This window comes from Carassius gibelio, chromosome B21 (assembly GCF_023724105.1).
Source record: "Carassius gibelio isolate Cgi1373 ecotype wild population from Czech Republic chromosome B21, carGib1.2-hapl.c, whole genome shotgun sequence".
Taxonomy (NCBI): Eukaryota; Metazoa; Chordata; class Actinopteri; order Cypriniformes; family Cyprinidae; genus Carassius; species Carassius gibelio.
The window spans coordinates 24516881-24542407 of record NC_068416.1 but is presented as its reverse complement, the minus strand read 5'-3'; the positions used below and the strand labels follow the sequence as shown (position 1 = coordinate 24542407).

The 25527-nt window shown below is 35.2% G+C and overlaps 2 protein-coding genes across 16 annotated transcripts in view; both read left to right on the top strand.

The window, feature by feature from the left end:
• LOC127985541 (formin-binding protein 1) overlaps positions 1–13084 on the top strand; it is a 63236-nt gene extending 50152 nt beyond the window's left edge. For 4 of the 15 annotated variants that reach the window (XM_052587586.1, XM_052587582.1, XM_052587591.1 and 1 more), the window contains exons 11-19: positions 1999–2013; positions 3842–3877; positions 5909–6018; positions 6595–6727; positions 6861–6994; positions 7163–7314; positions 8174–8332; positions 9101–9136; positions 10314–13084. In XM_052587586.1, the coding sequence (XP_052443546.1) occupies positions 1999–2013; positions 3842–3877; positions 5909–6018; positions 6595–6727; positions 6861–6994; positions 7163–7314; positions 8174–8332; positions 9101–9136; positions 10314–10321 (783 nt within the window). In that variant the 3' untranslated portion in view covers positions 10322–13084. The other 11 variants (XM_052587585.1, XM_052587592.1, XM_052587595.1 and 8 more) reach the window with 8 other exon arrangements.
• Positions 13085–15780: 2696 nt separating this feature from the next.
• Positions 15781–22389, top strand: cenpt (centromere protein T). Its single transcript, XM_052588799.1, has 13 exons — positions 15781–16027; positions 16457–16556; positions 16652–16793; positions 17602–17689; positions 17762–17904; positions 18056–18155; positions 19014–19162; positions 19235–20038; positions 20161–20469; positions 20912–21011; positions 21091–21237; positions 21336–21440; positions 22013–22389. The coding sequence occupies exons 1-13, from the start codon at positions 15939–15941 to the stop codon at positions 22140–22142; spliced, it is 2406 nt and encodes an 801-aa protein (XP_052444759.1). The 5' UTR covers positions 15781–15938; the 3' UTR covers positions 22143–22389.
• Positions 22390–25527: the final 3138 nt, after the last annotated feature.

Below are 25527 nucleotides of genomic sequence, written 5' to 3'. Positions count from 1 at the left end.
TAACCTCATTTAGTGTTTTTTTATTATTATTATAATTAATATGAAATTGTTAAAAAAATCTGAATTTATATCTGTTTGAATTCATTCCCCATGAATGAGGTTAATGTCTGATATTCGGTGTTAAAATCCATTTGTAATTGAGAAAAGTTACATCATCATAAACTGACGTTCTCATTGGCTCTTCCGGCTTTTGACCCCACCTCCCATGTGCAACCCCAGCAGCCTGGCTCCGCCCCTGTGCTTTGAGATATTGGAAGTTTATCTCTATGTATACATCACATTCACACAAACAATCCCGTCTGTATTCACTATCTATATCTGTTACAGACACGTTCGAAGTCTATATCTTGTTGCACATTCATGAGTTTGAAAAGTCTTTAAACATGTTACATCTTTCCAGTGCATTTATACATTCATCAAAACCTCAGAAAATAGTTTGAGCACCCTAAAATATAAAGAAGTCCAGAGAACTTCACACAAATCGTTTTCACAAAGTTGTTGCTATCACAGCTTCATAATAATTATTTTTTCACATTCCAAAGTGCAGTCAATAAATAAACAAACTAGCCATTTTTTCTATATATATTTTTTTTATATAAAATAATATTTTCCAAAGTCCACAAAATAAATATACTTCCCAATTTTCATGTATTTTGCATATTTTAATATATTTTAATATATATCTTTATATTTACATTTTATTATGTTTAATATTTAGTTTTTAAATGAATTTGTTTTCACATAATTATTTATGTGATTTATTTTATGTAATATTTTTCATTAAATAATCTCTTATTAATCTTTTTATTATAATGATCATTTAGTGATCTCAAGTGTTCAGTCAAAACTAATTGTTTACTTCAAATTTTTACCAAACCTCTACCTTTCCTCCATGAATTGCTTTGTTTTGAGATCCCTTCTCAGGTATGATCACCTAGAATCCTCTCTGGTGTGATGGCAGCCTTAAAAAAAAAACAAACAAAAAAAACAAGTCATTTTATCAGAATATTTTCATTTTTGTTTCTCTTTCTCTTTCCTCTGTCTTCTTTTGTTCACCCATCCCTGATGTGTTCTGTTTATTGGCTGACTATTGCTTTAGGACTGATGATGTCATCCTCATGTGACTCTAACAGTGTGTGTAATAACTGGTTCATTGGTACCTGCTGAAGTTCACTGCATCAAAAGAAAATGCCAATCAATTTCTGATGAATAAAATCAAAATTGCATCCTATTTTTTTCTAGTTGTATGCAAATGCATCAAGCTACAGCAGTAAAACGGTTTGGCGAATATTGTTGCATCATCTACAATATTGCTAAAAATGGTAACATTACAATACTGAATTTATCATTTTAACCTTAAAAAGACAGTCAACCAAAAATTTGCATTCTGTCAGGTCATTCCAAACCTCTATGCATTTGTCTGAAGAATGTTGGTAACAAAGAGTTTTGGTTCCCATTCACTCCCATTGTATTTTAGTCCAAGTGATGGAATAAAAGTGGAACAGAAACCATTTGGTTACCAACATTCTTCAAAATATCTTCTTTTGTATTCCACAGAAGAAAGAAATACATACAGGTCTGGAATGACTCAAGGGTAAGTAAATGATGACAGAATTTTTTATTTTTTAGTGGACTGTCCCTTTAAATGTTTAGAACATTCTGGAATATTTCAAGGTTCTGAAATATAAATGCGCATATAAGGCCTGTACTTCCGCTAAAGCGACATTTTCTCCATTCACGTGCCAAAGTGAGGCTTTCAACGTAATTTCTCATGGCTCTGCCAGCATAAATCTGTTTTATGACGGAGCACAAAATACTGACGGCTGGCCAATAGTGAATTATGATGTAGTGAGCTTCATCAATGACATCATGAGGCATAAACACACCTGCATGCGTGTGTGTGATGTGAACAGCGGTCTGATGTTGCTCCCTCTGATGTTTTCTCTCTTCTCTCGGTTCATTCCCTCGATTGCTCTCTCTCTTTTCGTCCGTGAGAAGCTCTCTCTAAAGCTGGTAAGCATGACCTCAGTAGCATGTCGGTAGCGGCATGACCGTAGCATGTCCGTCGCTGTAGTAACACATGGTCCTTTAACAACACTTTGTTCCTTTGTGCTCAACCATTATGGTTATTTTTGTTTACAATGATAGTTCACCCCAAAATTTGAATTTGCTGTTAAGTTAATCGCCCTCAGGCCATCCAAGATGACTTTTTTCTTCTTCTTCAGTAGAACAGTTAGATGTTGGTGATTCATAAAATGCAAGTAACAGGCTATCATCACTTTGAGAGTCAAAAAAGCATATACAGTCAATGCAAAATTAATATTAGTGCTCTTGACAATATATTGAGGTCTTATGAAGCGAAACGATCAGTCTGTGCAAGAAACTGACACATCATTTCACATCATTATTGTGTGCTTTAATAATATAATTGCATATACGTAAACAAATTAGTGAATTCATTTAAATGAACTATCCGAAAGAAACAGTGTTGAGGCTATGAATGAGAGGTAGAAATGTTAAATGAATGAATGGTTTGTATACTACAGAGACTGAAGCGCGTGACGGTTGCAGTAATTTCAGCATCTGCCGTCTCAATGAGGACATAAATACATAAACTAAATCACCAGAACTGAGAACAGAGTCATTTCACAAGCATTTTACCATTTCATCTGAGTAAAACCAGTGTCAAAATAAAAGTAGCCCGTCAAAATAAAAGTTTTTACATAAAGGCATTGTGCTAGAAATATTACTATTATTTAGTAGAATGTATGGGATACTGCTACTACTGTTATAATAAATTAATAACACTTAATTTTTGAAAGAAATAAATCACACAATATTTCTTCCATGTTTAAATTTTAATAGCAATTCGTCCCCTTGGAATTATAAGGTTCTATCTGCGTTCTGAGTAGTTTTGAGATATTGAGCTTTAAAGTTTTTGTGTTCCATAGACTTCTGTAGATAGAACCTTTTTGTTTTTTCAATAAAAAATCCCAAAATGTACACAACTTAAAATAAAACAAATAAAAATAAATTGTCACAGAATAAGAATATGTGAATAACTCAATTTTGACAAAAATGTCAGATAGAACCTTATAATTCCAAGGGGACGAATTGCCCTTTATTTATCAAAAAAAAAATTATGTTTACATTTCATTAATTAAAAGACAAATTAAATTTGGGTGAAACTTGTTTACTGTTTTTCATAATTATTTTACTTGTAGAAAAACGTGAAACATAATTGTAAATAAGTATAAAGAAGGTTATTGGTTTTATTTTTAGTGATAAAAAGGTTTTTTTTATTTTTTATTTTTTTTTTTTTTATTAGAATATTTTTGTGTTTTGCTTTGGTACTGAAATTGGTACCGAGAACCGTGGATTTTCACTGGTATCGGTACCGAATACTGAAATTTTGGTACCGTGACAACACAGTTTCTTGCACAGACCAATCGTTTCGCTTCAGAAGACCTCAATTTATTGTCAGGAGCCACGGGTATTCATTTGATCTTGCCTGTATATGCTTTTTTTGACTCTCAAAGTCACGGTAGCCATCGACTTGCATTTTATGATTCACCAAGGACCACAGTTTCAGTTAAAAATCTTCTTTACTGTTCTATTAAAAAAATGTAATAATAATGGATGGCCTGAGGGTGAGTAAATTAACAGCATATTTTAATTTTTGGGTGCACTATCCCTTTAATGACACTTCTGGTATTGTTGTGTTATATAATTTGACCTTTGCGTGTATTTAAGTTCAAAACCATGTTGTTGTCTGATTTATCTTTTTGTTGATGTCTGTTTTGTTTTGTCTTGTTGCTGTGGTGACTGTCCCTCTGTGTAGCTCTCACTCAATGCCCACGTGCGGAACCTTATTGAGGTGATCTGAAACCCGTTTTTTTGTCCCTGTGTTTATTTATCTGTCCCTGATTCGGTCTTTTTATGTTTCAAACAACTTGATTAATTTGATCCCTAACCAGATGTGTGGCATGATATGCTGAAATGTCATCATATTGAATGTAGTTATAGTGTAAGTTAAAGGGACAGTTCAGATGCAAAATTATTATATAGTCTTTATTTTATGTCATCCTAAACCTTTGGCTTGATTTATTTATTTAATAAATTAATAAGACACGCTTAATTTTACATTTAACTTTCATTTTATGGAAAAGAGCAATTAAGTCAAATTGGTTTTAAATGACATGAGGTTGAAAAATAATGTAAAATAAAGTGTTATTAATAATTATCCGTGATTAGAATAAATGAAGTATCTTTTTACATGTGATTATTGAATTACTGATGGTGTAGTATGATTTAGTTAAATATTATACTGCAGGTAATTTTTAGTTATGTTTAAACATCAATCTGTTTATAGATATGCATATTTTGATCAATATAATTTCTTTGAGTTTATTTTATTTAGATCAATTTTTTTTAATCGCAATGTTACATAATTAACATTTTATTTTAACAATTTGTCTTTGTTTTGAAGAGGGTGAGTACAACAGTGAGTGTAGCATGTACAGTATATTGTGCTTGTGTAAACCTTGAATATAAATTTTTGAAGTTTGTGTTTTTTTCTGATTTTGTGGTTTTATTTAACTGTATTTTGATTGACAGTGCAATGCATGCTCAGAAAAATCTGGTTGTTTGTTGTTGCATGACAGTATGGTGATGTGGATGAAGGGGTAAGGTCGTTGTGCCTGCCTTGTGACCTTTGACCTTTTAGCATGTGCATTGACCTGTGGGCAGCACTGTAGAAAGATACAATCACCTATTCAGTCCAAACCTTTTTTTTTTAATGGAACAGTTTATTGAATGTTTGATCAAATCTTGAAAATTGCATATGTGATATTTATTGGGTATCATATTAGATAACTCAGTCTCTTATGGCTCATACACATGTTATAAAAAGATATTATAATAATATGGAGCTCATACATGAGGATGAAAAAAATTCATTCAAAGAGCAATTTTGTGCAGCTTCTGATATTGATATGGCCAAAAAGTAAAATGAAATTCTTATAGCTTGTAAACCAATGAGATCTTCATGAACAGTATAGCATAAAATGTGTGTAAATATAAATTTTCACTCTAAATCCCACAGTAATATGTCTGAATAAGATTATATTTAAATGCATAGATTTATGATCAAACAGATAATGCAATGCAGTACAATGATGACTGACAGAAGAACAAATAATAATAAAGCTGCTTGAGTCCAGTAAGTGTTCATCTTGAAATATTGCTATCAATAGAAAAGCTATCCACACGTTTACTTCATTTAACTGTGAGGCTTTAAATGTGTGTATCAAATGTGATACAGTAGGCTTCATAGGGTTAAAAATCATTGCACAAGGTTTAACCTTCACAATTCACGACTCTTTAGCGCCAGCATGTGGTTGAAATAATGGCAACAATGCCCATCAGAGAGATCTAATGTGGAAAAAGCAGTGGCATGAGGGATCACATTAATGTAGACAGGAACAGGATATTTGAGCGAGCGAGAAAGAGGGCACATAAGGACAAATACGAAATTAAATCTCTCAGATTCAACCAGAATCAGATTTCAAAGATTAGCGAGCAAGATAATAGTTAATTTTATGAGAACTGTTTAACCGATGTTGTTGTTGGCATTTGGACTGAATAGGTTCGCCATTGATCTGGTTTGCCTTTGATAAACACTTGATCTGAAAGCTGATTGGCTCCTTTCCAAAGGCAGCTAGCCAACCAGATGACAGGAACAGAAGAATCTTTAATAGTCTCTTGATGTGATTGGATGTGTCCTGGTTTGACCCGCCCCATTTATACATATCCATATTAGTTTATATAATGGCAGAACAGCACAGTGTGAGTTATTTTGAGGGCAGATGCTCACTGTTTGTCTGTCATCCTCTCTGTCTCCTCGTAGAGCTCAAATCCTGAGGACTTCAGTCATCTTCCTCCAGAGCAGAGAAGGAAGAAGCTTCAGGCCAAGATTGACGACATCAATAAAGACATCCAGAAAGAGATGGACCAGAGGTACACAGACATGGACAAACACACACAAGCTTGTATATCCTGTCACACACTAGTCAAAAATCCCAATGGATACATAGACGGTAATAAAGACTCTTTAAAAAGTCACAAGACTTTGTCAGCCTATTTTACAAAGTATTGAGATTTTTATCTCAGATTGTACAGTTTTTCTGGTTTTTATACCAATTACTTTCTTGTTTTAGTAATTTTTTTATGTATTTATTTATTTTCTTATTTATTGTATTTATATACATATTTATTTACTTCATTTTATTTATTTGCATACCTGTACATTTGCAACCTTTATTATTTACATAATTTCTTAATTAACTATTTATTTATTTGTCATTTATTTGTTTAAATGCTTATTTATTATTTTACTTATTCATTTGCACACATATTTATATATTTCCATTATAACTTTATTTCTAAAATCAATCCAAGATTCCTTTATTTTATTATGAAGTTGCAGTACGTAGAAAATGCACTATAAATAAGCCTTTTGGAATATTTTTTGACTAGGCCAGAGTTTGACAGGTTTTATTCAGCAAAATGTATCTATGTATTTTTGCTCTGCAGAGATGCTTTGACTAAAATGAAGGAAGTGTACATAAAGAACCCACAGATGGGCGATCCCAACAGCGTGGACCCTCGGTTAGCAGAGATCGCCCAAAACATTGAGAAACTGCAGGTGGAGGCTCAGAAATTCGAGGTGCGTGTCATTTAATACAGCACAGGCCTGCTTCAGAGAGCTTCAGTTCAGTGGAAATGAGTGTGTGTGTGTGTGTGTGTGTGTGTGTGTGTGTGTGTGTGTGTGTGTGTGTGTGTGTGTGTGTGTGTTTTAGGGCTGGTTAGCGGAGGTCGAAGGAAGGCTGCCAGTAAAGAGTGAACCTCCACGGAGAACGAGTGTCCTGTACGAAACCCAAAACAGCACACCACCCACCACCAACAACAACAACTGCGCACAGGATAGAGAGAGGTACACACTCTCACACACACAACATTAGCAAATAAGATGATTATTACTGGTTATATTAACATGCATCAATTTACAGTGACAATACTTTACAAAACAGGTGCTATAGTTATTGTGTACGTGTGTGTGTGTGTACGTGTGTGTGTGTGTGTGTGTGTGTGTGTGATGGAGCAGTCCGGATGGCAGTTATACAGAGGAACCGAGTTCTGAGGTCCAGAGTAAAGTCCAGCCGGAAACGGCGGAGTCTGGAGATGAATTTGACGATGCAGATGAAGAAATGCTACCCACCATCGGCACCTGCAAAGCCCTCTACCCGTTTGAAGGTATTTTATGTATAAATGGATAATAAAAAATATAAATACACAATTAAACAAAAAATATGGGCTCCATTTCAAACCTCACTGTGAGTCATCAAATGCATATAGACAGCATCTTAAGTAAAAAAAAAAACTCAAAAAAGTGATTTCTTCTTACACTTTACAATAAGATTCCATTTGTTAACATCAGTTAGCTACATTATAAATAATCAATAAAGTTTAGTTTATTTTAACTTTTATTAATGCATCTATCAGTGTATGAACTAATTTTGTTAACTAATAATTACTGAAATTCTCATTGTTAGTAAATTGTTAGTTAATGCATTAACTCATGTTAACTAATGGGACCATATAGTAAGTGTTAGCTTATTGAGGCCAGTAATTTTTTTTTTTTTTTTTTTTTTATACTTGGACACATTAAATTGATCAAAAGTGATAGTACAGACATTTAAAATATTACAAAAGATTTCTGTTTCTACTCAACAAATTATGTAAAAAAAAAAAATATGAAGCAACACAACCATTTTCAACATAATTAATAATAAGAAGAAATGTTTCTTGAGGAGTAATCAGCATATTAGATTGATTTCTGAAAGACCATGTGACTGAAGACTGGAGAAATGATGCTGAAAATTCAGCTTTGATCACAGGAATAATTTACATTTTAAAATATATTTTAATAGAAAAAAAAACACTTATTTTGATTTACTGTATTTTTTATCAATTTTTTTTGCTCTGATGAACATAAGAGTCTTCTTTTAAAAGCATGAATTAATCTTACTGACCACAAACTTGTAAACTGCACTGTATATGCATATTTGAATTATTTATTGATGGATTGATTCTCTCCCAATGTTCTGTGTAGGTGTTAATGAGGGCACCATCGCAGTAACGGAGGGTGAGCTCTTGTATGTAATAGAGGAAGACAAAGGTGACGGATGGACGCGTGTTAGAAGAAACGAGGAAGAGGAGGGTTACGTCCCCACATCCTATGTTGAGGTCTTTCTGGACTCCAACGCCAAAGGTGCCATAACCTACATATGACCCAAAGCTTTAGGTCATGTGATCTCAGAAGTGTGTTTGTGTATAAACACTGAAGGAGATGGCTAGGGTGTGTGATCCTGAATCTCTCCAAGCCAACAATGTGACTTTCTAGACTTTTTCTCTGAAACTGAATGACTAAATGATTGTATGTGTCTTAGCACATGATGGTTGGTTTTAGATATTAGCCAACCATAGTTATGGCGGTAATATGCTGTCATTTTGAGTAGCAATGCATGTTAGATCACGCCAACTAAATGTAAAGACAAATGCAACACACACGTATAAGAGGAGACACATGCAAGTTTTTGTACTGTTTTCGTATGTAAATGAACTTTAGGTCAAATTATGCTAGTGTTTTTCCACCGAAAAACCATTTTCACAACCACTAGTCAAGCACTAGTAATAATACACAGTTTATAAACAGCATAAAAAGTATCATTTCCTTTTCACAAAATATATTTGTGTAATACGTGTTAGACTGAGACTGCCTTTTTGCTTCTTTAGCTGTGTTATTGTATTCAATCTGAACACTTGTAGTTGATACTGAAAAAAGACTCAGTATGATACATAGACACTTTCAACAAACATACTATAAATGTGTAAAAGCAAAGTATGCATTGATAAAAATCATGATTGCATAGTATGTTCCACGTCCACACCATCATGTTTGGTGCTCTTGATCTTTATAACTAAGAGCTGAGATGAAATATGAGGTGAATATGAACCTTTTCTGAATGTTTCCTCACAGATGTGTTTTCCTGGAGAAGGGTTTATCTTTCTGAGGGTGAGACGGAGTGCTTGTTGAGTGCATTAACAGTACAACTCACAAACCGACAGAGAGATAACCTTCATGCAGATCTTTGATTGTTGAGAAAAACATACTAAAACTTAATCCGAGTGCTCTGTTTCTGCAAGCCTGACTGTTTGAGTGGGTTTGTGACAGTATTTCACTGCATAAATGCATGTTTGAGTGTGTTTTGGGGTCACGTTTGTTCTTGAATTCAATCAAGAACACTGAATTACTCTTGCCAACAAATCACGCATATTATAAATCATCCTACAAATAATCCTATGTGTTTTTATTGTCATTTTCCAGTTCATTTTGCAACATATATGCCATATGTGTGTGTTTAGGAGTGCATTTAAATTGGCTTTTCACACTTGTTATCATAGTTATTTTTAACCCTGGATTATCTTGTTCCATGATCCATTCTCTGTACATGTGACACTGTAGTTTTGAAATTACATAAAGCAATAAGCCCCAATAAGCCTCGGTTTACAGTGAATATATAACAGCTAAGGGGTGTTGTTTATAGGCTTGTATAAAGTCCATATATTTAAATTAAATTAAATTTATGCATTTAGCAGATGCTTTAGTGACTTATAGAGCATTCAGGCTATCAATTTTTACCTAGCATGTGTTCCCGGGGAATCGAACCCCCAACCTTGTACTTAATATCGCAATGCTCTACAAATTGAGCTACAGGAACACTATATATTTATATATATTTAGCAAGTTTTCACAAAATAAAAGAGCAAATAACGTGTAACATAAATAAATGTGATAAAAATAAAAACAGTATTCTTCCACAAAACAATGCAGTTCCTTAGAATCATTTGTGGTTGCAACAAAGTGGTTGCCGAGAAACACACAGAAGTAAACAAAGGTGTGTGTTCGAACATGAAAAAAAAAGCTTAGATCATAGCTCAGCCAATCAGAATCAAGGACCGGAACTATATATTAGATGACAAATTTAAATGTAAAAACTTTTACAAAATTTTTTAATGTTGTCTTGAATTGGAAATGAAGTAAAAATAATAAGAAGATAACCCAGGGTTAGTTACAGTTTGAAAAGCCTTTCATAGAGGGCATTGGTCCATCACTTCACCGAGTCTAACATGTTTTTTTCTTTTGTTCTTCATATGTTTGTTTGTTTGTTTGTTTGTTTGTATGACTGCAGATTCGTAAAGTATGGAAGGAGGACTCAGTGGTGCAGGGCAAACAGCAGCCACATGTGGGGAAAACTACCGCCTACCCTCCATGAACCGCCCTAGAGTGAGACAGACACAAAATAAAGAGAGGAACAGTGAAAGAAACGAGAGGAAGAGGCTCTAGAGACCTCTCGGCCTAAGAGACAAACTTTAACAGCGAGTCAGAGAAATATTATGGCATTTAGATTTATTACCTGTGTTATTTTATAATGAGGTGAATATGATCTGCATATATCATTTTGCTTTACGGCTCTTCATCGCTGCTGAACTGCGCTAACATTTCTTTCAGAGTGAGTGTGTGTGGTTGTCTTTAACAGTCTTGTTTCTGATTTTCCTCACCTTTTCTGAAACTAAAACCCTGGGAATGTGGTCTGTAAAAGGAGCTGAATTTTTGGCACCATAACAGTGCTGCGTTCCATTCATATTCCTGCTATATATAGCTTGACACTTGAAAGATTGTGTACACTACTCGTCAAAAGTTGGGAACAATTACGATCTTTAATGTTTTGAAAGAAGTCTGTTCTGCTCGCTAAGGCTGCATTTATTCAAATAAAAATACGGTTAAATTGTGGAATATTATTCCAATTTGAAATAACGGTTTGATGTTTAAGTATGTTTTAAAATGTTATTTATTCCTGTGATGCAAATCTGAATTTTCAGCATCAGTACTCGTTCAGAAATCATTCTAATATACCGATTTGCTGCTTGATTATGATTGGTGCTCTGTTATTAATACTGGTTCTTATAATCATCAATGCAAAAAAACTGTTTTTGCTGCTGAAACCTTGATTTTTATTCAGGAATCTTTGAACAGAAAGTTCAAAAGAGAGAAATCTTTTGTGACGTTATAAATATCTCCTATCACTTTTACCTCAATCTTTTGAATGGTAGTAGTGTATCATGGTTTCAAAAGAATATAAATATAAATTACATTTGAAAATATATTAAAATAGACGACAGATATTTTAAATTGTTTTGGCTGTATTTTTGATCAAATCATTCCAGCCTCGGTGAGCCGAAGAGGCTTCTTTCGAAAACATTAATAAATTGTAATTATTATCAACTTTAAGTGTATAAAGAAACAAAATGGCAATGCAAGCATGTCCTACAGGTGTATGCTTATCAACAAATCATGTTTTACACAGCTAAAAACATTCATATATAAATTTATGATGTTGGAACTTAAAATCATTCATACAGTTTTTTCTGTAACGTGAAATGTGAAAAGTTGCAAGCTGGAATCTTTCTCAAGTTGAATGGAACGCAGCATTAAAGTTCTTCATGACGTCGCTCCTTCATCAGGCCACTCCCCTTTAGACCCTTGACTCCACCTCCCAAAGTTAACAGCTGCTGGCCATTGGTTGCTCACACAGCTGTGGCACTATTCAGGGGCGGGGCTTCACTGGCCAATAGCATGTCTGCTTGCCCTGGCACCTCCTCTGTCTCCACCCTTCCAGTGCAATTACTAATACTGTTTATCTCTTTGTCTTATCCACCTCATTTTTTTTTATATAATGTCCCTTCAGTGATCCACATTTCCATTCATTTTATCCATTAAGACTTCCTGCTTTACCTTAACCGTCCAATCATCGTGCTCAAATGCTGGTTTTGTTTGTCAGGCAAGGGAGGGGCTATACTCATGAATATTCTAGTGTCTTGTTGATATGGGTATGTATTTATAGTGACAGCTGTTTTGTTCACATCTTCATGGTTTTACCCTGTGGAGCACCCAGCCTAGAACCTCGTGACTTCATTGGATTTGCCGGTTTTATATATATACTCTGAGCCAAATGTACAGGTTAACCAGACATTTAACATGCATCATGTGAGCTGTGAGCGTTTGTATCTCTCTTAACCTGGAGAATAGACTTGGAAGTTTTTAATTCAACTGATTTTTTTCCCTTTTTAATGTAATCACTGTGGTTTGGCGAAGGGGATTTTATTTGTATTTTTTTGGTGAAGAGATTACATTTTGTCATTTCATCATCTTCCACTGTTTACTCACCATCCCTGAGGCACATAATTGTAACTTTTCTTTATATATATATATATATATATATATATATATATATATATATATATATATATATACTTTTTTTTCTCTAACAATCCTATTGGTTCCAGGAGAGGTTTTAGATATTTTTAATTTTCGCTTTTTTTTTTTTTTTAATGGTTCTTAATTTTATCCCAAAACATCTACATCTCTACAGGCAGCATCATGGAAATGAAAATTCGCACATGCCACAGATCTGCAATTTAATGCTGAATCCTTTTATTATGTTTAACAAAGCGCTTATTGATGAATTATGATGTTTTATGTTGAATGAATTGAGTGGCCTCTCAGACTAACTGACTCACTCACTATTGATGAACCTGTAATCATAAAAATGTGTTAGAAATAAGAAATGGTTTTGAAAGCGGAGAACATCTCAATATCTTGAAGAGGAAAACGTCATTTCGTATGTCTTCTGAACATACACACTTTCTCAAGTGCTCTGTCTCTCATTGAGAACAAAACAATTGCTAAACAACTTCATTTCAGCCTTTTCAGCATTGTTATACTTTGTCGGCTATCATCATATGACGTGTACATACACACCTGTCAATGACAAGAATAATTTCCCCTTACCTTACCTGCTTTATCTGCTTTATTTGGGGCTTCAAAACACCATTCCCGTATCAGAGAATGCTATATATATATATATATATATATATATATATATATATATATATATATATATATATATATATATATATATATATATATATATATATATATATATATATATATATATATATATATATATATATATATATATATATATATATATATATATATATATATATATATATATATATATATATATATATATATATATATATATATATATATATATATATGTACCATTCTATGAATAAGAGTGAACTACCAATCCATGGCAATAGTCTATTTTTTTTAATTTGTATTAATAAAAATGTCCCAGTTTTTTTTTTTGCTTTGCTAAATGAAAACTCTCTTTTTATTTTATTTTATTTTTTGGTCTCGTTTGGTGGGGTCTGCCAAATGTTAGTTTTTTGCACTTCTTTGTTTGTGTCCTATTTGTTATGCTTGTGTTTTTGAGCACTGAATACTTTGTACGTGTTAACTGTGCCAATTAAAGATAGAGGGGAAAAATGTATGAATTATTGTCTCCGTGTATCACTTTGTGTGTGTGTGTGTGTGTGTGTGTGTGTACTTAACCATATTTTGGTGACATTTTTTATTATCAAAAAGTGAGCTGAACCTGACAAAACCTCTTTTTGGGGACATCTTCATTTGTAAAGCTGAAATAAAAATAAAGAATTATTATTTTTTTGTATAAATGCAGAAAGTTTTCTGTGAGGGGTAGGGTTAGGGTCTGGGTTAGGATTAGCTAAAAAAATATCTAACTATATATGTATACAAAAACAACAGAAATCTATCCAAATATCAATTTATGGATTTGCATAGATTTCTGTTGTTTTTATATACATATATAGTAATTTTGTATGTATCTAATTTTATATTAGCATTATATCCTAGTTTTATCATTTTTACACATAATTAACACAGTGGCAAAATGGCTGAAAACTTGTGTTAACTTTATAAACAAATTTTATTAATAAATTTGTTTGATAAGAATTCAGAATATGTATTTATTTGTTCATTTGAAATTTACTATTTTTGCAAACCATAAGCTCTTAGCTTCAATGTATCATTCAGTAACCTAAAAGGCTGAAAGAAAACTCACATGTGAATATTTAAAAAAGTAAACAAATAATATTTGAAATTGAGTATTAAAACAACATACAGCGGGGATCGAAAGTTTGGGCACCCTTTGCAGAATCTGTGAAAATGCAAGTCATTTTAAAAAAATAAGAGAGATCATACTAAATGCATGTTATATTTTATTTAATACTGTCCTGAGTAAGATATTGTACATAAAAGATATTAACATTTAGTCCACAAGACAAAAAAAAAATGCTGAAATTATTAAAATAACCCCACTCAAAAGTTTGGGAACCCTTGGTTCTTAGTACTGTGTTCTGTTACCTGATGATCCTCGACTGTCTTTCTGTTTTGTGATGGTTGTGCATGAGTCCCTTGTTTGTTCTGAACAGTTAAACTGAGCAGCGTTCTTCAGAAAAATCTTTAAGCTCCTGCAGATTCTTCAGTTTTCCAGCATCTTTGCATATTTGAGCCCTTTCCAGCAGTGACTTTATGATTTTGAGATGCATTTTGCCAGCCCTTTTGCTCACTCTGGATGAGTACATTTCTTGGAAAGTGGGGCGGCTTGTACCAATGATTCACTCAGCAGTCCACACTACCCTCTGAAGTCTTCTGAGGTCAGATTTGGTAGCTGAGCTGAACCAGACAGTTACTGAAGTGGAGAGGATGGATTCAATGATGGCAGAGTAAAACTGTTTCTGCAGCTCCTGTGGTGAAGGAAGTACAACTTCTGCACATCAAATTTTTAACAATGGAGTCAATGTGAATGTCCAATTTCAGGTCCTGATTGTGGTGCCCAGGAACCTGAATGACTCCACTGCAGTCACAGTGCTGTTCATGATGGTGAGTGAGGGGAGAGCAGGGTTTCTCCTGAAGTCAACTCTCATCTCTACAGTTTTGAGCGTGTTCAGCTCCAGGTTGTTAAGACTGCACTTTAACCTCCTGTCTGTAAGCAGGCTCGTCCCCACCCTGGATGAGACGGATGAGTTTTTCATCTGCAAACTTCAGGAAGCTGTTGATCCACTGACAGACTGAGGTTTAAGATCTGTGTGAAGATGGGGGCCAGCTGGTCAGCATAGGATTTCAGACAGGTTGGTGTCTGAACACATGCAGTTCAGGTATTTGCACTTTTTTTTTTCATGGTTTTGTCTCATTGTCACATGAAGTGCATAATTCATAAAACAGCTCAAAACCACACAGCGTCTCCCCTCAGTGGTAAATGATGTCTTTAAACAATTCACTATAAGAAAAAATTAAACTACGCTAATTTTTTTAAGGACTTCCAATATAGCCTATTCATGTGAATATAACATTTCCACAGGCGATTTCCAACAAACCCTTTCATTTTCATGACTGGTAATAAATCAGCATTTTGGACAACAATAATAAATTCACACATCACAATTTCTATATCCAGACCTGTAAGTTTTATTTATTTGGCTTCCTCAGCATCAAATGTCAGTTAGACTAAATTGGGGCGTGGTGTAGATACCAGAAAGTTGGATGTAAATTATTTTATCTTTATCTCAGATATCCATTTATTACAGTTAAACTATTATACTTTACACAAATCGGCCTGAGATTTAAGTGCAGCTCAATGGAGGCTTCAGGTTTTTGAGCCGCCGAGCGCCCCCTTGAGGACAGTACACTACCCCGCCAATGAAACGATTGATAAAATATCGCGAGATTCACTTGAACGAACGAGCGGGAGTTGTGAGACTTCCATTTTCAAACCTCGGACGTTTTAATCGACGATGCTTTTCTTTGTTTACTTTGATTTCGCCTTTGTTATAGTTCTGTAGCCTTTGAAAATAGTTACATTTGTGATAAATTACGATAAGAGACGATGGATTCAACAGAAGACGATATTTCGGCTCGGGTTTTGTTGAGGAGAGTCCTGCACACTGAGTTACCCAGATCTCCTGTAACCAGAAGGTGAATTCAGTTCAAATGCCACTTCAGTTTTAACGTTATACAAATAAAAATGCCCAGTATGATTTTAGATTTTTTGCTTAACGTTTTTTTTTTTAATTGATTTACGCGAACAGTTTATGCCAATATCTAACGTAAACAAACGTAAATATTTGTTCGAAGTTTATGAGTAACGGCTAAATACAATAATGGTAACGTTAAACGGAAAGTTATCAATAATCTAGCTGTAAACAAAGCGCTCAAGTCTGTATTTTTATTCACTGTTACCTTTTAAAATGAATTAAATCCATCTAAAACACAACAATGCAAGGCATCCATATGGAGAGAATTGTATCTTCACTTTTTTGTTATATTATGTATTGTGTAATGTTTGTGTATTGCTTTAATTGTGTGTATAATATCTATCTAACGTTTATTTTCTGTGTGTTTCAGTGCAACAAATGTACGACGGAGTATGAGGCTAAAAAACACCCCTGGACTGGAGAGTCCTGGATCTGCCTTACGACACAGACTCAAGAAGAAGCTCCATGAGGTTTGTGTGGTGTTTAAATAAGAAGTTTCATGTGTTGCAAATGCATATTCTACATGATTAACGTACATCCCTAAATCATTTTTCGTCTGTTTCAGAGTGCCTCCTTGTCACCCCTCCCTTCTCCTAAACGGCCGAGGTCAACGGTGGCAAATACGAACCCTCCTGTCACTGCCCCGTCCCCAGTATATGACGAGGACATGACCACTCGTGGTCTGCTCAGGGGCATCATTCAGATGGGTGAGTCAAAACTCACTGCCAACATTTTTAGGAATGAACTAATACATGTACTATTAAAGAGTCTTTGTTGGAATTATTTAAATTTCCAGTCCTGGAAAAGTCATGGATATGTTTATAGTTTAATATAGATCTTTATTGGTATGCTGTTATGTTTAAACAAGTATTATTATAATTTAGTTTATAGTATTTACTTTTTTGAGCTTTTTTGTTATTACATTTAAAAAAAAATGTATGTGTGCTTTTATAATTTTCATTAGTTTTAACAAATATTTATATTAATTTCAGTTTTAGGATTTTTAGCAATTCAGTTTTATTTTATGTCAGTTAGTTGTAGGGCTGAAAAAAAAAACTGTATATTAATTATGTGTATATAAGTACACACACACTAATGTATATATTAAGGAATATGTTAGATTTATATTAGTGCTGTCAAACAATTAATTGCGATCACTGATCACTTCCATGTGGAAGTTGCACCATCAACCATTCAGTACCGATACTTGTACAGGCCCACCCCTAATATTAATTATTTATACATACACAGTACACACACATATAGTATGTAAACATAATTTTTTATTTTGAATCAGATTTAAGTGGCATTTAATTCACAGAGCCATAGTTCACTGACAAGCATTGCAAAAATGCATATTATACCGATATAGACATAACTAATATTCAGATTTAATTTGGCAAAAAAAAAAAAAAAGACATTTGCTTCTGCAGCCCAAGCATTTGCACAGATAGTTGTAACAAAATTGTAAGGAGAAAATCCCAGTTTTTAATGATTCTCCCATGTGTGTTTCAGAGACCGAAGCATCGCTGCTGATGTCGGGTCAGCCTGCGCTTCAAGAATCCGAGCCGAATCCAGCCGAGTCCAGTGCTGGAGAGAGAACGTCAGTGTCTCTTTAATCACATATGCTTGTAATCCTCCTCATGTTGTGTTCATGTGTCTGTGTTTTCTTCAGTGAAGGTCTGTCTGGAGTGGAGCTGTCTGACCTGACTCTGCACACTGAACCTCTGACACATGTGGTCAGAGGACTGAGCCGCAAGAAACCGCAGCAGGTCTTCAGTGTGTCAGCGTTCGAGGAACAGTTCGATCAACTGCCAGGTGCTTCGCCTGTTATACTCCTGTTATATTTGTTAGCAAGAATGTCTGTGTTTGGAATTAAACTGCCATATTACACATGTTTTGGTATATCGACACATAATTTGTGACGTTCAAAATCACTTATCATCTAAACCCTTTTCTATATTGTCAGACAACACAGAAGACACCTCAAATGTCTTTCATAAAGGTGATGTCTCTCAGGCGAAAGGAGATGCTTCTCAAGATTTAGATGTGTCTTCTGGCTCAAAAAGGTATATGCTTTGTCCATTATATCTCGATTGACTGGCCTAGTCACTAAATCTGACATTAGAAAGTAAATATAATTACTAGCTTGTTGTTAATTTATTAGGAACTGCAGTATACAATACATACGGTAGTATGCTGCCGATAATAGTTAAACTGATAATCACAGTTATTTTGCTCAAATGATCAATTAGCATGATTGTTATAAAATGCTTTTTGGATTGGATTAGAATTATTGCACTTTCATATAAATACAAATCAAGAAAACATTCATTCTTTTGGTTTATCGGACCTTGTTTAGGTTCTAGATATACATATATATATATATATATATACACACACACATATATATAATATTTATTTATTTAAAACACACACTTTACATTATAAACCAGTAAAACAAGAACGCTCTCTCAAAAGCTAAACCAACAAAATTCGTAATATTGATTCCCACATTTCCAAATGTGGTTAAAAGAACAGTGCAAGTGCATATATTTAGCAGTCACAATTGCAAACAATATATTTGAAGTTCATGTTTGGATTTGTTACAGTTCAGTCTTTCTCAAACCGCCATGTGAAAGAAAACAGACTAGCTGTATTAAACTTTATTAACTTTAAACTCCAACTTAAATTTTTGCAGGTGCTTTTAGATGATCCGTTCTTGGTTTGCACGTTGTTGTGAAGAGAAAAACACTTGGCTGCATGTATCCATTTAGGAAAAAGCTTGCAGATGATTTTGCTTAAATAATGGAGAAAAGTAGAAATAATGATCATTATTGAAATCTGATTAATCGTCCTGTAAGAAGATGTAAGGGACATACATGATTGAGGCATTCTGAGTGTGATTCAAGTTTATTTTCTGTCAGTGGGCTGAACCTGACCTTGAAGACCCCATTTGTAGAGAAGCGCATTGAGAGGGCGGGGCTTCAGAGGAAGGTCTCCAATCGGAGGCTGCAGTCTGTGGATGCATTTGATGAGGCCGTTCAGAGATGCCTGGAGCAGGGTCCTAACCAAGGTTTATATAAACTCTAACGTTTTGCTTCCATCTGAATTTGTCTGTATCTAAAATGGTTTCTCTCTCTTCTAGATCAGTCTGTATTTCAGGAAGGAAAAACTCTAGAAGATTCCTCCTGGCAGAAGTTCACTCTCGGCCTCAGTGATGTCACAGAGCTTTATGTCCATTCTAAAAAAGATGACACGATGGGACCTTCTGCGGAGAACGAGAGAGCTAGTGATATTCCTGACACTGAACCTTTAATTCAAGAAGAAAAAGATCATGAGATGGAATCACAGGATCAGGAAGAGTTGGTGCCTCCATCCCAAGATGATGTGTATTTGAGTGCAGAAGATATTGTACTTGCTCCAACGCAGGCGATGACCGAATCACTTCCTGAATCTCATGATGTGGAGCTGCAAGATCGAGAATTTGTGGAGGAAGTTGAGATTGGGAATATTGTGGAAATTGAGTACGAGAACATTGTGGAAACGGAGGATCAAGAGGTTGTAGAAATCGAGGATGACAACATTGAGGAAATCGAGGATGAGAACGGAGAGGAAGTCGAGGATGAGAATGGAGAAGAAGTCGAGGATGAGAACGGAGAGGAAGTCGAGGATGAGAACAGAGAGGAAGTGGAGGATGAGAACGCCCAGGAAGTCGAGAATGAGAACGTCGAGGATGAGAACGACGAGGAAGTTGAAGATGAGAATGCTGAGAAAGTTGAGGATAAGGAGGTTATTGAAGCTGAGCATGAACATATTGACACCTCACAGTATCTAGAGCGGATAACTCGTAGAGCTCACCGCTCAGAGGGAGGAGGTGCTGTCCTGGGAATTCCAGGCACCTCAAGAGTCACAAAGAGTTTTGGAGCTGGATTGAACCCCAGAGAGAAAGGTGAGCACAGTGAGACTGCCTGAAGTGGCAAAATCACAAAGTACTTCAACAGTGATAATGGAAATTAATTGCTAATTCAGTTTGTTTGTGGGCTAGTAAAAACCTAACGTGTTTCTGTTCAGATCTTTTGGATTTTGTCGATGAGGGGAGAGTGAGTCTACAGGACATTCCAGATGAAGAAAGAGAAGCACTGGGCAGCCCTGAGTTTCCTCCGCTTCACCCTGCAGCAGAGCTCAGCACACCAGAGCAGAGGTCACTGCAACATGAGGCTAGTCTGCCTGAAGAACATGTGCCAGAGCTCGCAGAAGAAGAACCGAACCAATCAGAGGAGGAGGAGCTGATGGACTCTGAACCAGCCAATCACAGCCCTGAATTTCCACAGGATGAGGAGGAGGAGGAAGAGGATGATGACGACGATGCTCTAAGTGCAGGTGACTCCCACTTTCACATCCTGCTCATCTTGATAAATCAGTGCCTCTGAATGAGTCATTTTAATAAACTGGTTTAACAACGTCCTGTTATACATAGTAAACCAGTTAATTTGATTAAAGGAATTAAACAACACTCAATTCTTTTTAGCAAGCTATTTCATTTGAGTGAATCATTTTAATAAACTAGTTCAAAAACCAATACATTAAAAATGTGCACAAATTCCTGTGTACTAAAATCCTCAAATTTTGCATTATCATTGCTCATAATAATATTCAATGTTTAATGTATTGTTAAAATGTTAGCTTGAATCATTTGGGAGCGAGTTCTACCCAGTTATTAAAAAGAACCATTTCAAAAGAATGATTTCTTGTGAATCAGATATAACTAGGATAACTTGCATTTACTTTAGCATTGTTTTTTTTTCTTTTTTTTTCTTTTTAGAGTTGTCCATGAAAACTCCTGCGTTTGTAAGACAGAAAAGAGTTTTTGCCAATCGTACTGGGCATACTACGCCAACTGTCCTTAAAGAAGTGAACGCTGGGTAATTTACCATCCACTTTCTTCTTCCTGATGTCCATTTTACAGTCTCCCACTGTAAATCTAAAACCCATTTATCTCAGTCCTGCCCCTCAGGTTGCCAAACGAGCCCCCAGGCAGAAGCGCCAGACGGGGGTCAATGTTCTTCCCAAGAGTTACGTCATGAGCGTGTTCAAGCACTTCGCCAAGACCAAGGTGGCCAGTGACGTCTACCCTGCCATAAATGAAATGTAAGCCTCAGGGAGCAGTTATTTACCCCAATGCAGCATGAATATTTGAAGTTACATCTCATCTGTTGGTTGTGTGCTTTTTTTGTTGTTCCCCTTAGTCTTAAGAAGTACTTTGAACGGCTAGCAGACGATCTGGAAGCATATGCTACTCATGCCAAACGTAAAACTATTGAGGTTGAAGATTTTGAGCTCCTCATGAGAAGGTAAATATTAAAAAGAACTGTTGAATTTACCCACCCTTACACTGTTCAAGATGTATTAGATGAGTTTGTTTGTTTATCAGAACCGATTTGGAGATATTTAGCATTACAACACTTGGATCCTCTGCAGTGAATGGGTGCCGCCGTCAGAAGGAGTCCAAACAGCTGATAAAAACATCACAATAATCCACACCACTCCAGTCTATCAATTAACATCTTGTGAAGTGAAAAGCTTCGTGTTTGTAAGAAACTAATCCATCATTAGGAAGCTTTTAAGGTTAAATGTTCACTTTTAGCCAAAGTATGAATCTATAACATGGACATATCTCTCCTGATTTTTTTCACTGGAGAAAACAGTATTATAGATAGACTGTTTGCTTCAAGATGTTAATAGAAAGTTGTGTGGATGATTGTGATGTTTTTATCAGCTGTTTGGGCTCTCATTCTGATGGGACCCATTCACAGCGAGTCATTCGCTATTACTTTAAGATGTAGTTAAATGGCTTGTTTTTGTATACTTTTGCACATTTGTCTGTATATCGTGTTCCAGTACTTGTTCCTCATATTTTTTTTAGGCAGGGCTTTGTGACTGACACCACACCTGTGAATATACTGATCGAGAAATATCTTCCAATGGAGTATCGGAAACTTCTCATCCCAGTGGCCACCAGCGGAAACAAAGTCATCCCAAAACAAAGAAGGTGAACATGCAGATGTGACGTCCTCCTTAAACACTGCAGGTGGCTCCGCAGGTCTGCATGTGTTCTTGTAAATATGTTCATGTGTTCAAAACAATAAATGCCTTGGTTTGTAAATAAGGATTTGTGTAATATATATCTGCTATTTGTTTTATGCAGCACTATTAAAAATGCTTTCAGTTCTGTGTATTTTTAGCCATTTATGTTTTTTTTTTTCTTTCAAAACAAACATTAAAAAACAAAAAAAATTTAAATTGATGTGACTGTCTTATTGTGCATGATTCATTTGCACAGAATATTCCAAAGACAATGTGTTTTTCATAAGCTTTCCTCAAAATATTTAGTTTATCCCATGGAAAAATATAAACCACAAATATCAGCCTTTGTTGGAAATTATTTGAAATATGCTGGTTGGGAATAGAATATTAGAGTATTGTTTACTCTGCACTATGCAGTATATACTATATACTACCTTATTCAACATATACTGTATACTTCCAATTTTGTGAAAATCATTTGTTTTATTTGACACACTGTAAATGAAAGTTTTTTCCATCCTGTTTGCATTGTAAATTGAACATTTGGTCAATTTAATAGGTTTATTTGACAAATATACATACATAATGGAATATACTGTTGATGTCATACAAACTGAGAAAGTAGTATTATGTAGGGGTCAGAGTCTTACATATTTTTACACTGTTTTCCATTCAAGTAAATGCTGTATGATTTTAAATTAAAACATCAATAAATATTTGATAAATATATTTTTTGCAGTGCAAAGTAATTGCAGTAGTAATATTTCTGTATTGATTAGACAATTTTTTGAATAACAACAATAAAACAAATTCTAAATTAATATTTCACCTTTTTTCCCACACAAAAAAAATGTGTTTAAATGTGTTTTCATGATGTGTCCACTAGGTGGCAGTCACACTCCATCACAGATAAGTTTAATAGGCTTCAAAGTGGTGTCGTACAGGGATTGAGTTATGCACCAATATTGTTCGTTATAAAATGGATATTTCCAGTCTTGGATGCTGAATGGTCAGTACAACATTTCTAAATGCATATCATTGTATTCTTTATACAGTATATTATATAAATAGTATAGTCTATATCACAAACCTTAATGGAAGGTTTAAACGTCATGCATTTGCTTAATTCTTTAATTAATTGACTATTTTTAAAAGCAATAAGGACATAATATGTTGTGATTATCTGAAGTAACAATATCTTGTTACTCATACATGCTCATTTCCACTAAACAGCCAAACCGTGACCTCTTATTCACAGCCTCTTGTACTTTATTGCTTAAATAACCACTTTAATGTGATGCAATGATTTATAGAAGAATTTAGCTGAAAGTAAGTATTGCACCATTTCTTATTCTTTTTCTCCAGCTTTTTTCCCTTCCCTTATGACTGAAGCAGACGTGTGTGTGTGTGTGTGTGTGTGAAAGAGTTTTACAAGGCCAAGTCTGTTATTGAGATTTGCAGCTCCAGACAGACGCTGGATTCCTGTTCCTTTCAAAATCTCTCTCAATATTTCTTGTCTTTATTTAGTGTCAAACTGGATTTAGATCCAAATCTTTCTATTCCGGATCCGGCTCATGTTTCACACCATTTTCATTGTGTTGTTGCTGTAGATTGAGTCGGCTATCCAGATGTTGGGTCCCTGTGGCCCTCTGGGGCCCTAACCTCCTCCTCCTGCATGCAGTGACCCTTCACATACTCCACAGTATGAGTCAGCAGTGCAGCGGCTCCAGCAAACTCTTCATCTATCATGTTGAGTTTCATTACAATCTAGCACTTAAACCAAACATTGGTTGAAAACGAACCTCTGACAAGCCAATCTGTTCTCTGTCTCCTTCATAAAGCCACGAACGTGGGTCACACAGAGCAGCAGCCAGAACGCTCATGTCATCAAGCACATGACTCACCGGGGAGAAATGATCCTCGATGTGGCTGGATCTGCGAGCGAACACGTGTGTGAAATTAGCTGACTTCTTGCTTAAGATGAGTTTTTTACTGATGGAGAGAGTGATGTGTAAAACTGAAAAACCATTGGATCTGTCTTTTAAAGTCAACAAACATTGACCCTATTTACCTTCTTTACACAGTAATTCTAAAGAAAAACCAGAATCTTTCACCAAATGTAACTTGCTCTGCTTCTGAAACTACTTTCTTTTCAGCTGACATCATCGAGTCCCTCCCCTCCATCTCCTTTAACCAATTTCTGATGGAAAATGTTTTTATTTTTTACTTGTGGAGGAATAAGATATATCACATTTTGTAAGTAAAATAGTTAGCAAATGTATCATATTAATTTTACCAAGATTTGTTATGTAGTTGTCTCAACATGGTGAGCACTGTATTGAGGGGAAATCTTAGAAAGAGTAACTCAATTCCACTAAGAAGTGATCATCATTGTTCTCTGTTCCCTTGATAGGCTGCACGAGAGCTTTAGAGGTTCAAGGCTGAATGGGCGCATTTGAAAAGCATACTGGAGAGATCTTTTATATTGCAAATAGTAGCCTAGCAGTAGTATGCTATTCTGAATTCAGCCCAAGTTATGTTGTTTTGCATTTCGGTTTGAAACCTACTACACAGGTTTTGAATTTTTTTTTTATCATAAAGCGCCCTGCAAATGCCATTTGAAATGCATTGAAAACAGCTGTTCACGAAGATAATGACGGCGTTTTGAAAACACGGCACTTAAAGGGGGGGGGGGGGTGAAATGCTATTTCATGCATACTGAGTTTTTTACACTGTTAAAGAGTTGGATTCCCATGCTAAACATGGACAGTTTCAAAAATTAAGTTGTGGGTTTGAAGGAGTATTTCTGTTCCAAAAATACTCCTTCCGGTTTGTCACAAGTTTCGGAAAGTTTTTTTCGAGTATGGCTCTGTGTGACGTTAGATGGAGCGGAATTTCCTTATATGGGTCCTGAAGCACTTCTGCCGGAAGAGCGCGCGCTCCTGTATAGCACAGCACTGAGAGCACAACAGACTTCACTGATCAGAGCGAGAGCGTCGCGAAATGTCACAAAAGAAGTGTGTTTTTGGTTGCCAGGGCAAGACAACCCTGCACAGATTACCAAAAAAAAAAACAGCATTAAGGGACCAGTGGATGGAGTTTATTTTTACAGAGCATCAACGGAATTGTGCAAGTGTTTGCGTTTGTTCCCTGCATTTCGAAGATGCTTGTTTTTACAAACAAGGCCCAGTTTGACGACGGATTTGCACATCGTTTATTTCTTAAGGATAATGCAGTCCCAACGAAAAAGGGTCACGACCGTGTGTTGGAACCACATGCGGTGAGTAAAACTGCTTCAAATATCTCTGTGTTGTTAACTTCGCTATCGGCGCATGAGCACATCAAGTAAACAAC

Excerpts from the sequence above, each read along its gene's own strand:
- cenpt (XM_052588799.1), top strand. The coding sequence starts at position 15,939 with ATGGATTCAACAGAAGACGATATTTCGGCTCGGGTTTTGTTGAGGAGA. Across the intron at positions 16,028-16,456 it reads AGATCTCCTGTAACCAGAAG|TGCAACAAATGTACGACGGA; the intron begins GTGAATTCAGTT and ends TGTGTGTTTCAG. Across the intron at positions 16,794-17,601 it reads CAGGGGCATCATTCAGATGG|AGACCGAAGCATCGCTGCTG; the intron begins GTGAGTCAAAAC and ends TGTGTGTTTCAG.